Raw genomic sequence first — 15,101 nt, forward strand, 5'->3', positions numbered from 1 at the left:
GGACCAGCCTGACCTGACTGTCTCTTTTTATTTTCAGTATGGGGAGGAGGAGGTGTGTTCAGACCGCCTGGACGCCGACTTTGCCGACATTGACCTCTCGCAGCTGGACACCAGCGACTTTGACAGCGTCAACTGCCTTGGCGAGCTGCAGTGGTGCAGCGACCAGGCGGCAGACGCATCACCGGCCTCCATCCGATACAGCACACCTGATGAGCTTTTTGAGGTAAGCGTCCAGCTTGCCCTCATATACAAACCAGAGTTTCGTGAAACATGCTTGCTCTACATTTCACATCATCAATTCTTCATTGATTTTTTTTTTTTTTTGACTGATTGATTTTGACTTACTGGTGCCAGGCGCGAACATTTTTGAACATTCTAGGGGCCGTGTCATTGAAAAATGTGCGTCTGATCTCCATCCATACCAAATGGTCAAAACCCGTCACACTCAACATAAAAAATAATTACCGGTTATTGTATAAAATAACAACATAGAGCTTTGCTTTAGTAAAGCTAGCCTAGCTTCATGCTAACAAACAATGCAAAACACCATTGAGTTGTTTACCTTAGAATCAAGACAAATGGTGCAGAGTTGAAAGTCCTCTGGATTTTCCCGGAATTCCGGGTTTTTCAAATTTTTATGAAAATCTCTCCGGAGAATTGAGGAAAATTTGCCCAAAATTAATCCGGATATGAATTGACAACATTGAACGAAGACGCGTTTGAGTTCGTTGTTTTGCTTTCACGAGCGTAGCCATGTTGAGACACTAACACTAGTAACAGTAAAGAGATTTTCGTCTCTTTACACTTGCTAAACCCCAGTGGAACGAATAAAAGACACCGTGGACAAGACAGTTGTCGTAAAAAATATATTTGGACAAAAAGGGAAACACACAGATTGGCAGAAAAACGTGTCCGTCCGACTTCGAGTGTCGTCTCGGCTAGTTTAGCTTAGCTGTTGTTGTGTGTGACGTCGGGTGTGTGTCGTCGTTGCGTCGGCGCTGATTGGTTGAAATCAAAAGACGCGCTTGCGTACATGTTCGCGCTGAAGCACGCACAGCAGGGAGCAGCGGACTATCTACTGCTGAGGCTCGCTGAGCTTGAATGGCGTTGCCACAACAGTAATACCCTCGCATTCTCATGGCCTTGCCATTTCTCTGAGATTTCGAAATTTCGTCGAGAACGGAAGCCACAAAGGGTGCACGTGTGCACACAAAAGGAAGATTAGTCATTGAATGTCGAGTATTTGAATAGCGTTTTGTGTAAACGGATTCATGCGTGATCGGCCAAGTGTGTGTGTGTGTGTGTGTGTGTGTGTGTGTGTGTGTGTGTGTGTGTGTGTGTTTATTTATTTATATATTTATTTTTCCGTGATTTTCAGAAAAGTCCACTTTCATTTCTGATGGTGAAGATGCACATGTAGACAGTTAATATAACAGTACACACAGGAATAAACTCTTTATCCTCTACTACAAATGACTAATACGTTTGTATGACGGCATCTGACTGGGTAACTTATAACTTAACAGAAGTAGTAGAAGAAGTAGAACTATTCTTCTTCATTTGTGTCTGCATGACTATTATTCTGACTCCCATACCAGGAGGAGCAGCATTAAACCACGATGCACAAACTGTTTAATACTTTACATTCGATTTAATTGTAGTACAGTATTAATGTGTTTTTATAAAGTAAACAATTATAATGTGAGTGTAACTTTTCACAACACTTTTTTGTTTGTTTTTTTGGGGATGGAGCCTGGTAACGAATGGCATTTCAATGGGGAAAGATGTTTTGACGTGTTTTTTTTTTTTAAGTCACAAGCATGGTCACACTATACAGTTGAAACGTGCATCCCAAGCTACCAGTGTATACCAGGTAAAAATGTTGTGGCGATCAGATGAATTCTTTCGAAAAAGTTTACTCAAGTACAACAACTAGAAATGGCCAAAATTCTCCCAAACGTCACTTCCTAACTAAAATTGCCTTCGACTTATGCCTTTCACAGCATAGGGTCTTAATTCGTTTTTGTACAGCCAGCCATGATGAATACGGTTGCCAGATCCAATTTGAGCCGATGGAGTTCAATGTTTGTTTACGTGCTCAGGTTACAAGGTGAACAAGAAAATGAAAAGTGTTTTCTGGTGCTCTCCAGATTGAAGAAGAGAATGCGGCGCTGCTCGCCGCTTTGACGGACAGCCTTGAGGGCATGGTGGACGCAGAGGTGGGAGGCCTCTCCGTCTTCCCGGCCCTGGAAGATGACGAGCCTGAGCGGGATGAGGACGACCAGGACCATCTTCATCATCTTTCTGTGGGCGCCAACCACATCAAACACTCGCAGGACACAGAGGACCCCTCTCTGGTAAGATCACTTCCTGCTCTGAAAGGTGCAAGGCGGGGCTGCGAATATGCACAGCCAATCGGCCCACGGGATAAATCCAGTCCTGCTGTCATTGGTTGACGTCGCGCCGGGAACCACTTAGGCAGGGACAAAACCTCTGAATCATCCGGCATTTTTTTTTCTGGACACAGTGCTCTGGAAAAAAAACCGTGATGTACTGAAGCCGCGACAAATGAAGCGGGATATAGCAAAGGATCACTGTATTAGTTTACTTAAATCCACATCAATGTGTGTCCCAGCACTCTCTACTAGTTTGTTTTCCACCAACGTGCGCCCCCTCTTTCACTTTTCACACATCATTGTGGGATGCTTTTGTGGACCACCCATCCTTCTCCTGGTTGCGCTTGCTGTTATTCCCCGAAGTCCGAAAACTTCCAGGAATCAAATTTTGTTTGTCTTCTCCTGCACCTGAGCAACCCTGCGGACGCTAAATATCCTGAACCTTGACAGACTCCAGTTACAATGCTAATGTGCCCTTAAAGAAGGACTGTAACTCATCATTCACTAAAGCTTGAAGGAACCTTTTGTGTGTCTATGTGCTAGTTCTGGACTACAAAGATGTTTTTGTTCTGGGTGGCTGAAGCGTAACTATTCACTCAGCCTCGCATTCTCGCCTTTTCTAGGGCCCGTGTGTGAGGTGGTGTTCTATTAATCGTCAGAATTTTAATTTAGACGTACTAATTGATACAGCATCAAAGTGAAAGTTCTGCTTGAAATGGATCCTTTCACAAAAAGCTCTTTTTCTCAGAATTTTTCTTGGAAACGAATATTTTAAAGAAACTTAATAATGTTCAAATGGTAGAAATGTACTTTTTTTTCCTGATGAAAGCAGTGGGTTGACACTTTTTTGGTAGATTCCATGCTTATTTAGCTAATGAACTACATTTTCTGTAGGCCTTCAAAATGTAGTCAAAATGGTCAAAAACCGGCTCTACCAATTTGAGAAAAACGGCTGGCCTGAATGAGTTAATAGGAACTATACACGTCTGAGCTTTTGAGATTGCTCATCGCAGATTTCAGAAAGTAGCAAAACATGCAACTGTGCATTATTGCTGATGACTTTTTTGATCTCATCCTCCAACTCACGACATTAAGAGGCAGGACTGAAACGTTTTATTCTTTGAAGCTGTCTTTAGCAAAAAGTAGTTTAAGTATACCATCAGAAAAGATCTTTCATACTACATTGGAGGCAGTATACTTTAAGTGTACTTTTTAAATACCATATTTTTATAAACTTTACAGAAGTATGCTTAAGTGTACTTGGCTTGTCCTGAAAAGTATACAGACAGGTCCTCAATGTGTTCCAATTTAGAATGAAAACGTACTGCAAGTGACGCCATGTGGCAGAAAATGTGCTCTTCGAAGGACGCGACCTGTGAATTTTGACACAGCCACTCACCAAGTGTGGAAGCAGGACGCTAAATGCCACGGTGGCATTGTTTAGTCCCTAAACAATGAGTCTCATGATGATGTTTTTCTGTTTTGACAAAAACTAACAAGTGAGCCCCTGGCCTGCCCTTGGGTGGCATTGCGATGTCAGCGATCCAAATCTCAAGCGAGGCGAACAGGTTAATCAGTTACGTTGAGGAAAAATAGGAAGAGAGAGTGAAAATGATCACGTCAAAGTCACTGGTGCTTGAAATCATGCAATGTTGGAAGAAAAAAAACATTTCTTCAGTAGATGACAAGAACAGAAACCACACGGGGAAGTTAAAATTTATTATTTGATTTTCCTGGGCTTTTCTGACTTGGAAAAACAAACTACACATATAGTTTTATTGTTTAAAAATTTTAGCTCATAGGTCAACTGTCCCTCGGCCCTGAAGATGCTCAAACCTTCTGTTGGTGTGGAGGTAGGTAGGTCGGATGTAGGGTAGAAAGGAAGGCAGTTAGGTGGGAAGGTTCTTAAGTGTGCATGTGTGCTTGATTGTGAGGCTTTGGGGACAAGACCTTCATTGATGTGTCCGAGGAAGTCATCCAGAGTGGAGCAGACTATGCTTGAGAAGCCCTGGCCGCTTGCTCATGCTTCCGGATGCTTCTGTGGTGGTTTCGCATATGGTCCACACGCGCTGACCTTCGGGTTCTTTTTCAGTATTCTCAATGGAAGCTTCTTCTTCCTCTTCCTCCTCCTCATCACCATCGCCATTGCCCTCTCAGCCAAGTTGGCTGGCCCACAAAGCTTTGGGAGTGAGGGTCATTCATCTGACCAACAAAGCTTTCCTTCTGTCGTTTCAAGGAACTCTGTCAGGTGCTCATGTTGGACTAATTAAGGCATGGACACTTGCATACAGACAGTATGTACAGGACAGTGGGCCAGACTCATATCCAACTGGAATTTGGCTCAAGTCAAACTGGTACCATACTATATCCATATTATTATCAGACTAGAACCCAAATACAAGCACACTTGAACCAGACTAGTACTGTACCAGATTAGGCCCAGACTACACCGGGACTAGTACTAGACCAGCAACACTTTAGAAATCGACTAGTACCCATTTTCAAACCATCATCTAATCATACCAGTGTCAGACTACATGTCTTGAACCCAACTGCAACTATTGTAGAACCAGATTAGAACCAGACTAGTATCAGGTTTAAACCAGGCTTTAGCCAGACCACACCAGTGTCTTACTGGACTAGTACCGGACAACAGCCAGACTATGATCAGACCAGATCATCTAAGAGGTTCGTCATGAAGACAGCCAGACCGTTGCTGACGGTGATGATGATGTGAAGTCGATGTCCCACTAGACTGGTGGCTGCACAACTTCATAATAATGATAGCGTCTTCCTTATCTTGTGTTATCAGCTGAAGATCTTGCTGCTGACTCCACCCAATGTCCCAGTGGGCAAAGATGGCGTCCGTGGCCATCACTACAGCAACAGAGGATTGCACTCACGGATGGTCCGACCTCCGGTTAAGGTGAGGAAAAAATATAACAAACCAAGTTAGAAGTACACCTAGACTAGTGGAAAACCAGGGTAGGACCAGACTAGCATCAGCCTACTGCCAAATAAGAACCCGTCTAGTACCAGTCAAGAATCAGACTAGAATAGGCTAGTACCATAATAACTCTAGGGGAGGGGTGGAACTGTTCACAAAATCCACGGTTCGGTTTTCGGCTTTGTGCGCACGGATTTCCATTTGGGATACGTTGACTCAAATTCAATTGTCTTGTCGTTAAATGTGTCTTGGTTCTCTACAAATCCAACAGCTTTGTGTACAACTATATAAGCCTGAATTTCACACTGAGTAAGTACAGTACATTTGTGACTAAACTGAGATAAGTGAGATAAATAAGATAATTATTTCAGTGTGGAAACTTTTTGTTATCTTTGTTTGGTGGTATACCATGAGTTTCTTTTATTTACGCAAAATACATGAGAAACATAACAACATGGCTATGCCAGTTGTTCGTCTTGCGTACCAGAGATCTTGCGTTCGATATATAAAGACTCGGTAGTGATGGCTTATGATGCTGATGCTAGCATCATTATGAATCCAACCGGAGCTGGATCTGGCCCACTGCGATATGATTGGCTGCGGCCTCACTGCAGGGATATGACACACGCTGCTGTAACCATGGACGTCACCGTAAACATGCATGCTTGCATCTTTGGTTAGCGCTCATCAGGAGGGAAAAAAGAGTTGTGCGGAAGGAGCAATGGAAAAAGTCGGATCGAACCGTATTCATTGAACCAGCTGGTTTTGCAGGTTTTCAAAAAACACCCTCCCCCTACTCTAGAGTAGTATCTGATTCAAACCAAACAAATACCAACCGAGTATTTGGATTACTAACACACACAAGACTAGTAAAAAAACTAGACCAGACTACTGCTAAAATAGCACCAGATTAGAAACCGTCTAATAACAGACTAGAGCAGACTAAAAACAGTACCAGATGAGAGCCAGAAGAGTCCCGATTTATATCAGACTAGAATTATACTATGACGAGTTGCATTTTAGAAATAAGAAACCAGGCTCTAGTGCAAGACAAGTACGGGATTATAGCCAGACTGGGACCAGATAGAACCAGATTTGCAATAAATTATAACCAGACTAGTACCAGAACCCAATTAATAGCTTGCTTTACCAGATTAGTATCTGAGTAGAATGCAACTGCGACCATACAGAGACTGAAGCATAGGCGGAAAAGACGAATACCAGATTGTTACAAATGGTTTTATTTTGTTGCCACCTGACCTATAACATGAATTTTACCTGTATTGTTCTAAACTAACACGTCACTTAGAGAATCTTTACTCATACAATTAGCGAGAGGCGTCACATTGATTAACATTTCGAACAGTCACTGTTTTCCTTGGAAGTGACACTTGATCTTTGTTGTTTTTGCTGTTGAGTTTCAGAAGCGTAATTCTATTAAATTAGTCCGCCAGGGAGAGTTTTAGCATCATTGCATTGCTATTCAATTTCTTTTCCTCATGCATAACAACAAGAAACGATAGCGTATATACCGAAAGAGTCTCTTTATATTCAAAAGACAGCCAAGCTGAACATGTGACTGATGTCTTTATTCGCTTTTCAAATTCAACTCGTCAATGATCAGGAACAACAAACAACAGCACCGGCATCTCATTTTAGACCTGAGTGTGGTGCAAAGAGAGAGGCCATCGCTCATCAGCAAATGTGGCATGGGGGGAATATAGGACTGCTCTGAACCTGATGATTGAGGTACTGCTTGTCCAACTTGGAGTGGCAAAGTTAAGGCCCTCAAGGGGAGGCAGTGTGAAAGGGAATGAAAGGGAATAGCACAAAGCAGGGACCAATAATTAACTTTATTAGAACAAGGCCAGTACTTTGAGAGACCCAGACCAGTACCATACTAGGAGCAGACTGTTATGCGACTATCACCAGGGTATTATTAGGCTGCAACTAGGCAAGTATCAGGCAAGTACCAGGCTATTACAAAACTAAAACCAGGGCAGGATTTGAAATTATCAAAGTAATGCCAGACTAGATTTGGAACTGCCACTGAGGAAGACAGAATCGCACGAGTATCTGTCAAGAAAACGACTAAACCTGACCCAGAGCAGTTCAAGACTCAAACCAGACCAGACTAGAACCAGACTTGAACCAGATGCTGGCGCAGTACAGACGCTGCCCAGCTTACGAACGAGATACGTTCTGAACGATCGTTCGTAAGGTGAATTTGTTTGTAAGTTGCTTCAGTGCTATATTTTGTATGGAATGTATGTTTAAGGCTTGTATAAGTATGTTTAAGGTTTATATAAGTATGTATCTCACTAGAAGCCTTTCGCTTTTCACCAAACATATTGAATAATGGATGCACGAGATATTTAACAACTGGGCAGAGGAAGCCGGATTCGGGGTGGATGCTGGGCCAGTTCTCACAGCGCCTCATGTCGGTATTAGCGGCAGAAAGAAGCACTACAGTACCTGTACTCGGAAAAAGGCGCGCAATACAAAATCTAACTTTTTCTTTTCCTTATCGACATACCCGTAAAAATGTTCGTATGTACCGTTGTTCATAACTCAGATGTTCGTATGTCGGGGAGCGTCTGTAATCACTTGTCTTTATATGGAAAGCAATGTATCGGTTCGCAGCATTCTTTGTGAAAAACACATGCGATGCAGCAATTGAATAAACTGTGTGGAATGGTCTTAATATTTGTGCGGTTAATTAACCAACTTGTCTCCATCCACTCAGATGGACCCTTCACAGGTGCGGAAACCACGTGCTGTGCGTCCAGCAGGCCGCCTCTGCACCGAGCTCCACCGCCATCTCACCACAACCCGGCGGGACACCAAGGATATCATAGTTGCTGATCTGGAGGACGAAGAGGACGAGGGGGAGGAGGAAGACGACGAGGACAGCGAATCAGAGGAGGACGATGATGAGGAAGAGGAAGAAGAGTCTTCCAGTAGCGACTTAGAGGCAAGGCAAAGCAAGTCCCCCGCCGAGCCGGCCAAGCCTCAGTTCACCTCAGAGAAAGAACTCCGATCTGTGGTGGAGCTTATCACCTACATGCACACATACTGCATGCCTGCCCGCAAGCAGCAGGGTCTGGACCGCAAGGATCCGTCCAGGCCTCGAGCTCGACCCGATGCCGCCCGCCCATCCGTAACAAACTCTTATAGCCGGGTCGTACTGGTGACACCCCCGGTGAGCGGTGGGCCAACGGGTGCCCAACGAAGGCTTCCCTTTGCAAAGCGTAGAGAGATGAAAACTGATTCGCTTCTCCATGAGCTCCTGCAGCAGAGTACCTCTTTTGACGTGAGCAAGCCTTACGGACAGCACAGTCCACCATACACCCAAGCAGAACCGGGATTCCCAGCTTCAACCCGGGACACCGGCACCGGCACCCCAAAACCGGATGTTTGTAAAGACTCTTCCTCACCCGCGAGGACAAATTCCTCCTACGAGGCGCCGCAAAATCTCACGGAGGACAGCGGCTCCTTTTCGGTTCGCCGTTCCAGGCGTCTGGCTTCCTTTCCCAGCCGCTTTGCCAAGAGGCTGCGGCCCAGTCAGGCGAGGAAAGATGAAAAGGAGGAGCAAGATGGCAGGCAGGCAGGGTGTAAGCGTTCACCAACACAAATGGGAAGAGGGACCACGATGGAGGCAGGACCACAAGGCCAGACGACAGAGATGACCAAAACCTGCTGCCACAACGGTGAGACCATGTCCTCGTTTTTTTTTTTTTTTGGGGGGGGGGGGGGGGTCCAAAGTTGGAAGTGGGGTATGTGTCGCCAAGGATAGGGTTTCTGAATTATCTTGTGATTTACAGTAAATAGTTTAGGAAAAGGCTGTTCCATGACATAAGAAGATCCTTGTAGGTTTAAACAGGTTTCAATTACTGTACATTTTTAAAAAATTTTGACGGCGGTGCTGACAATAGAGATGTGCCACAGAGTGCGTTGCTAAAGAAGTTATCTTCATATATTCATCACTAAACAGGGTTGAGGGATTTGTGGTGGCGTGGATTGAGGTGTGCCAACTGTGTTGAGTTGTTGGATGAGTTTGTGATGTTCTGTGGCATAAAATCTACATAGCTATATCTAAGTAGGGTCTATATAGGTAGATATTTTTTGACTGAGTTGCCAAGAATAGGGATTCACCAGAGGGTGTGTGGCTTAAGAAATTTGCTCGGGGGTATAGTAAAGTAGTATTCCAACTATGTTCTGACAAATATAAGGGGCCATTACTCTTTTAACCTGATGCACCACTGTCACACAGTTTGGCAATCCCACACCAAATATGCCAATCATAACCCTAAAGAAGGTCATTTGGTTTAAAAGGCAAAATAGCAATAGGATAAATAGTCTAGTTGACGTTAATATCAGGTTACCATGCTGTGTGGACAGGTTTGACAAATGATACTTGAATGATGAATGTTATGTCACTGTCTATGGTAGACAGTGCCTGTCATTGTCGCCCATGCACCATTCCTTTATTACTCAAATTGTTTTGTTTTGGGGGATTTTTTGTATGTGTGTGGACAGAAAAACGAGCCTACCTGTGTCTGCCTCTCGACTCCAGCAAGTCCACAGGGTGAGAATTTCTCTTTGCTTTGTCATACTCATGCTGGCCAGCTGCAACATTGTCCATGCCGTGGAGGAGCCAATGTGTTTAGGATTCTTTGTTTGTAGCCACAAGCGGGTATCCCGTCATGAGACGTGAGAGCAGATGCACGAACACTTTACTTTACACACACACGCGCGCACACACACACACACACACACACACACACACACACACACACACACACACACACACACACACACACACACACACACACACACACACACACACACACACACACACACACACTTTTCGCGGTCAACTTGGGAGGAGTACACGGTTTACCAGTTGACTGCGATCGACTTGTGGGCACTCCTGCTCCAGAGGCCTTAGCCTTTATTGGAATTCTTGCAGAATGTCCCTCTAGGAGTCCTTGGTCTTTATAGGAGTCATTGAAGTAGGTTCCTTTTAGGAAGCCTTGGACGTAGAATTTACTTTAAGAAGGTTTCTGCCTTTGATTGAGCTCACTGGACGAGTCCTTGAAGGAGGTCTTTGTAGGGCTCCCTGTCCCCGGTCTTGCATGAGCCTTCGAGGAGTCTTTGAAGGGGTTATCTGTACAGGTCTGTGAAGAAGAACCCTGTAAGATTTCTGAGAACTTAAAAAGAGGGCCCTAAAAGTACCGGTGTCAAACTCAAGGCCCCTGTGCCAGATCCGGCCCACCAAGTCATTTTATGTAGCCCGCGAAAGCAAATCATGTGTGTCAACTTGCATGAGCCTTGCTAAAATCTGTACCGAAATGTCAAATTGTCATGTGAAATAAATAACGGTGCGATTTTGCAATAATTTTGTTACCCTGTTGACACTCACTTAAACAATACAGTTGACTCATTTCAAAACTAGTAATCCATTAATGTGTACTGTTCAAGTAATAATGCAATGAGACAATTACACATTTTGTGGTTTCACTGTCATAACGGCCCTCCGAGGGGAGTGGCCTCGCGACAAAAATGAGTTTGACACCCCGGCCTTAAGGAGTCCTTGAAGACAGTCTGAGTCCTTGTAACAGGTCTCTGTACAGTATAAGTGCTTCAGGTAGTTTTCTGTACGAGTCCCTGTGGAAGGTACTGTATGTTTGTATGAATGATCCTGCATCCGATTTAATACACGACTTTGTCAGGTTGTCATTTCTAATCCCAATAAGCAAATGTTGATGCATTCAAATCCAAAACAGATTGAATTCCAAGATGCTTAATGATTCTGACTGTAATCTGAGGCCAGGCGGCCACATCCTCACTGCCCTCGCTTTTCCACATTAGCCTCCCCCCAGCGTCCCTGGCATGTCTCCTACTCGCTCCAACCGCCACGCTGAGCACTTTCCCTGGCGTGGGTCCATTCTTCACATTAATCTGCCTTTTTAAAGAGCTGTCTGTATTTTATTCCTGTGGCTGATGTGTTTGTGGCATCCCCGTAAAAAAAGGAAATTGATGGGAGAAGAATGGTGGCGAGGACAGGCCTGCATGTGGTGGCTGTGATAAGAGAGGAGACGTCATGATGAAATCTTACATGATTCTCTCTTTTGTGTTTTCCGTGACTGAAGAGAGTTCAGCAGCAAGACTTTTGAGCAGACGCTTGGCGTGGACCTGTGTGGAACTGCAGGTAAACAAAAAGGCCCTTGAAGGAGGCTCCTCTGAGTCTCCTTGCAAGCCCTTGAAGGACGGATCCTGTGTGAGTGCTTCAATGAACCTACTGTATATTAATAATGTCCTCTGCAGGTCTGACGCCTCCGACCACGCCACCTCACAAGCCGGTGGAGGACGACCTTTTCAAGCCAACCGAGGCTAGAAAGGATGGCGAAAGCAATGGCGATGGCGAGGAGTCCGTCCACTCGTCTGTTCACCCGTCTCCCGGCGGTGTCGGTGGCTTCCGAGGCTCCTGGCTGAGCCGCGCGCATCAGCGTAAGCTTCCGGAGCAGACGGAGCTGTACGCCCAGCTGCGGCGCATGGGTCAGGCCGGAATCGGCGACACCTGCCCTGGCTTCGGTGACCACGACTACTGTGTGCTAAGCCTTGGAGAATCCCGCAAGCGCAGCGTTGCCATGCTGGGCGTCATGCTGCGGGAGGCTGGAGAACCCCTACTCGCCGCGCCAGAAAATGGCAACCAATCCAACGCCGGCGAGTCGATGATAGCAACACAACGCTCGTCTGACTGCCAGTCAGCCGCCGCCACACCCCCCGCCTCAGAGGAGGAGGCGGAGTGCTCTGCCGCGTCCCGCTCGCCCTCACCGACCCTCCACCTCTGTCCTGACTCCCCCGCCAGCAAGGCAGACTCCAGGTAAACATTCGATTAAATGGCCAGAGGAGTGAGCACATTAATTATTTGTGACTCGGCATGGCAAAATCAGTTAAAGTGACGGATATTTCAGAAAGGAAGTTTTGGCTTGATCAAAAAGAGAATGATCTCATTTCCAATGATATATCAACCATTGGACTGTGCTAGTCATTACATCATTATTACTCATTACATTATTGCGTACCTACTGAAATTACACACTAGGAGGGTCAAAGTCAGCCAATTCACGTGTGTGGACAGCGAGAAAACTAAAAGACCATGGATGTCGGTACATTGTTTCTACATACAGTTGGAACAACCCGCACCATTACTAAAATGGAACTGGGAGTAACCTTTCACAGGTAAAACTTTTTTTTTTTTGCTTTCTATAGATGGAATATATTGATTGCTCACATTTTGGCATGGACAAAAAAATGAAACCTCACGAGAGGTTAAGAAATCAGTACCTTACAAATGCTTTTCAATGTCCATGCTTTGCCTTTGTTGGGAAGGCGCCTCTATAAATATAGCGGCCACGTAAAGTACAGCACACTGGCCTTTACTGTATCTCTGATCATTACGCATTATGCTCCTCAAACAAACAGCAATAAACCAATATGTTGTTGTCATAAACTCTATCATAGCAACAAAGGATTGTTTCTTGAAAATCCTGGAGATTAATGGCCTAACCTTAGCCCATAATGACATGGAATTACTCAAATCTGTCCGAAATTCGCAAAAGGGGATTGTCAGCTTTGTACTGATACTCGTATGTTGGGAATTCCTTGCATTGGAGAGCTACAACTGCAAAGTAATGAGCATTTGTTTTGCTACATTTTCAGGTCATTACTTCTGTTGAGTACCTTTTATAAAATACGATTATTGAGCACAATGTTTATTTAATGAAAATGAAAATTGTCATCGATGAAAGAGAAGTTTGACCTGCTGAACCATAATTGCTTTGTATCTTGGAATCTACCTTTGTAAAATTACAATTGATTTTGCGATGCCGGGTCACATATGGGGACTTTTTTGTTTGAACTCTGGATTATTTCCAGTGGTTGTTTTTCTTTGTATTCTGCACTGTACTTTCTGTTGTGTCGTCTATCATGTCATGATGGTAAGCATTGCACCAAAGTAATGCACCTGTTCTCTTTTTCTCTCCCCGCTGTTTCACCTTTTTCCCCTTCATCCTTCTCCCATCTCCCATCTTTTCTCCCATCCTCAGTGAACATTCTGAGATGTGCCCAGACGATGAGCAAAGGGACAAAGCCAAATCTGATGAGGTAAAATGTTCCCACTCTACTCCAGAATGAGTCACTACACGTATCTGTGTGTGTGTGTGTGTGTGTGTGTGTGTGTGCGTGTGTGTGTGCGTGTGTGTGTGCATGTGTGTGCGTGTGTGTGTGTGTGTGTGTGTGTTTGTGTGTGTGGAGGCAACATCTGCAATGCTAAAAACCTCCCACGTCCATCTGTGTGTTTTCTCCCGCCCGTTGCAAACTGTTGCCATGGTTTTCCTGTTGCCAGGAGAACTGTCAGGTGTTCTACATCCACAACCTGCCCAGCAGCATGACCCAGAACATGTTGAGGAAGCGCTTCCAGATCTTTGGCAAGGCAGAGGACTGTAAAGTCATCATCTGTAATGAGTACGTAACCTGCTCCCAACCAGACCAAGCACTTTGTAAGTCACCATTACACTAGGATAACTGACAAAAAGGTCTCAAGGGACCTTGACCAAAGACACATCGGAGGTTCTTCCATTTAGACACAATATGACCATTCCAGGGGTCCTTCAAGAAAAATTGCCCTCACCTGTTTCACTTTCATAGAATATTTAGCATGAGTCGAGCCACAAAAAAAAGCTCAAAAAGCTGAGCATGGAATATGCAGGAAGTCAACAATTTGGGTTTGAAGGTGTGATTTTAGGCTCAATTTGGACAGTTTAGAGGTCCTTCAAAAATAGCAGTAATCATTTTGACTTAGCTAAACGAAAGCAATGTATTTCTTTAGTGGACCCTCAAAAAATGTCTCTAGAAGCAGTGTCCAAAAGTCCTCACTAAGGCCGCCATTTTGGTTCAAAGCAGCCATTAAGTTGACTTCTCAGGTGTCCTTCAAAGATGAAGACCTGATAGAGATATTCTCTGACTGCTACTAAAACTGAAACTCGTATACTAAAGAGACAGCCAAAAAAAGTTGCGCTTTCCTAATTGCGTGATTCCACAAGGTTCTAATTTTTCTGATTTGTTTCTCTTCGGATGTATACTTGCAGAGAGCGTTGCGGTGTCATAAAGATCCGCCAGTCCGACATCCAGAGGCACCGGCGGGAGCGTGAGAATGTTTTCCAGAGCGCACCCGTAAGCGGGAGGAGACTGACGAGGAAACGCTACATCGACCTTGGTGACTAATCCAACACACAAAAAAAGAAGCTTTAACTTCTCTTATGCTAGGTTAATGTTACCCTTGTGTAAAATCTAGGCCTGTTTATTTGAACACAAAGTGAATATTCTGTTGTATGAATGGCACAGGTGCCCATGGGGGTTCATTGTGCTTTCTGCTATCTTATGGAAGAACATTTAATCATTCTGACAATCTCTATATGCTAAAATGCTGAGAGTGTGAGGAGGGCGTCAAGAGGAGAGATGGAGACAGACGAACAGAAAAAGTGATGATTTTATTCAACCAAAGCTGGTGGTGGTAGCAGTGGTCCAACAACGCAGGCAGAACCATGAAAAATGGCTCGCTGTACAAACTCATGATGGAGTGTGTTGTTCTGGCGACGAAGTGGAGTCAGGAACCAGCTTAATGTGATGAAGATGGGTTGTACCTGGCCCCAGCATCACCCCTTTCTCCAATCCTGTTTTACCAGCTAGAA

The 15,101-nt window shown here is 44.6% G+C and overlaps 1 protein-coding gene across 2 annotated transcripts in view; it reads left to right on the forward strand.

Annotated features, from left to right (window-relative positions):
- The window catches only part of ppargc1b (peroxisome proliferator-activated receptor gamma, coactivator 1 beta), a 73,953-nt gene that overhangs the window by 51,892 nt on the left and 6,960 nt on the right, over positions 1-15,101 (forward strand). The window contains exons 2-11 of one of the 2 annotated variants that reach the window (XM_086137928.1): positions 38-223; positions 2,151-2,357; positions 5,209-5,322; positions 8,090-9,053; positions 9,883-9,931; positions 11,499-11,557; positions 11,674-12,232; positions 13,458-13,515; positions 13,757-13,875; positions 14,499-14,626. In XM_086137928.1, the coding sequence (XP_085994054.1) occupies positions 38-223; positions 2,151-2,357; positions 5,209-5,322; positions 8,090-9,053; positions 9,883-9,931; positions 11,499-11,557; positions 11,674-12,232; positions 13,458-13,515; positions 13,757-13,875; positions 14,499-14,626 (2,443 nt within the window). Of the gene's footprint in view, positions 1-37; positions 224-2,150; positions 2,358-5,208; positions 5,323-8,089; positions 9,054-9,882; positions 9,932-11,498; positions 11,558-11,673; positions 12,233-13,457; positions 13,516-13,756; positions 13,911-14,498; positions 14,627-15,101 lie in introns of those variants that run through there. The other variant, XM_086137938.1, reaches the window with a different exon arrangement.

The sequence above is a fragment of the Hippocampus guttulatus genome, chromosome 2, assembly GCF_054856545.1.
Source record: "Hippocampus guttulatus isolate MCC_2025c chromosome 2, RoL_Hgut_1.0, whole genome shotgun sequence".
Classification (NCBI taxonomy): domain Eukaryota; kingdom Metazoa; phylum Chordata; class Actinopteri; order Syngnathiformes; family Syngnathidae; genus Hippocampus; species Hippocampus guttulatus.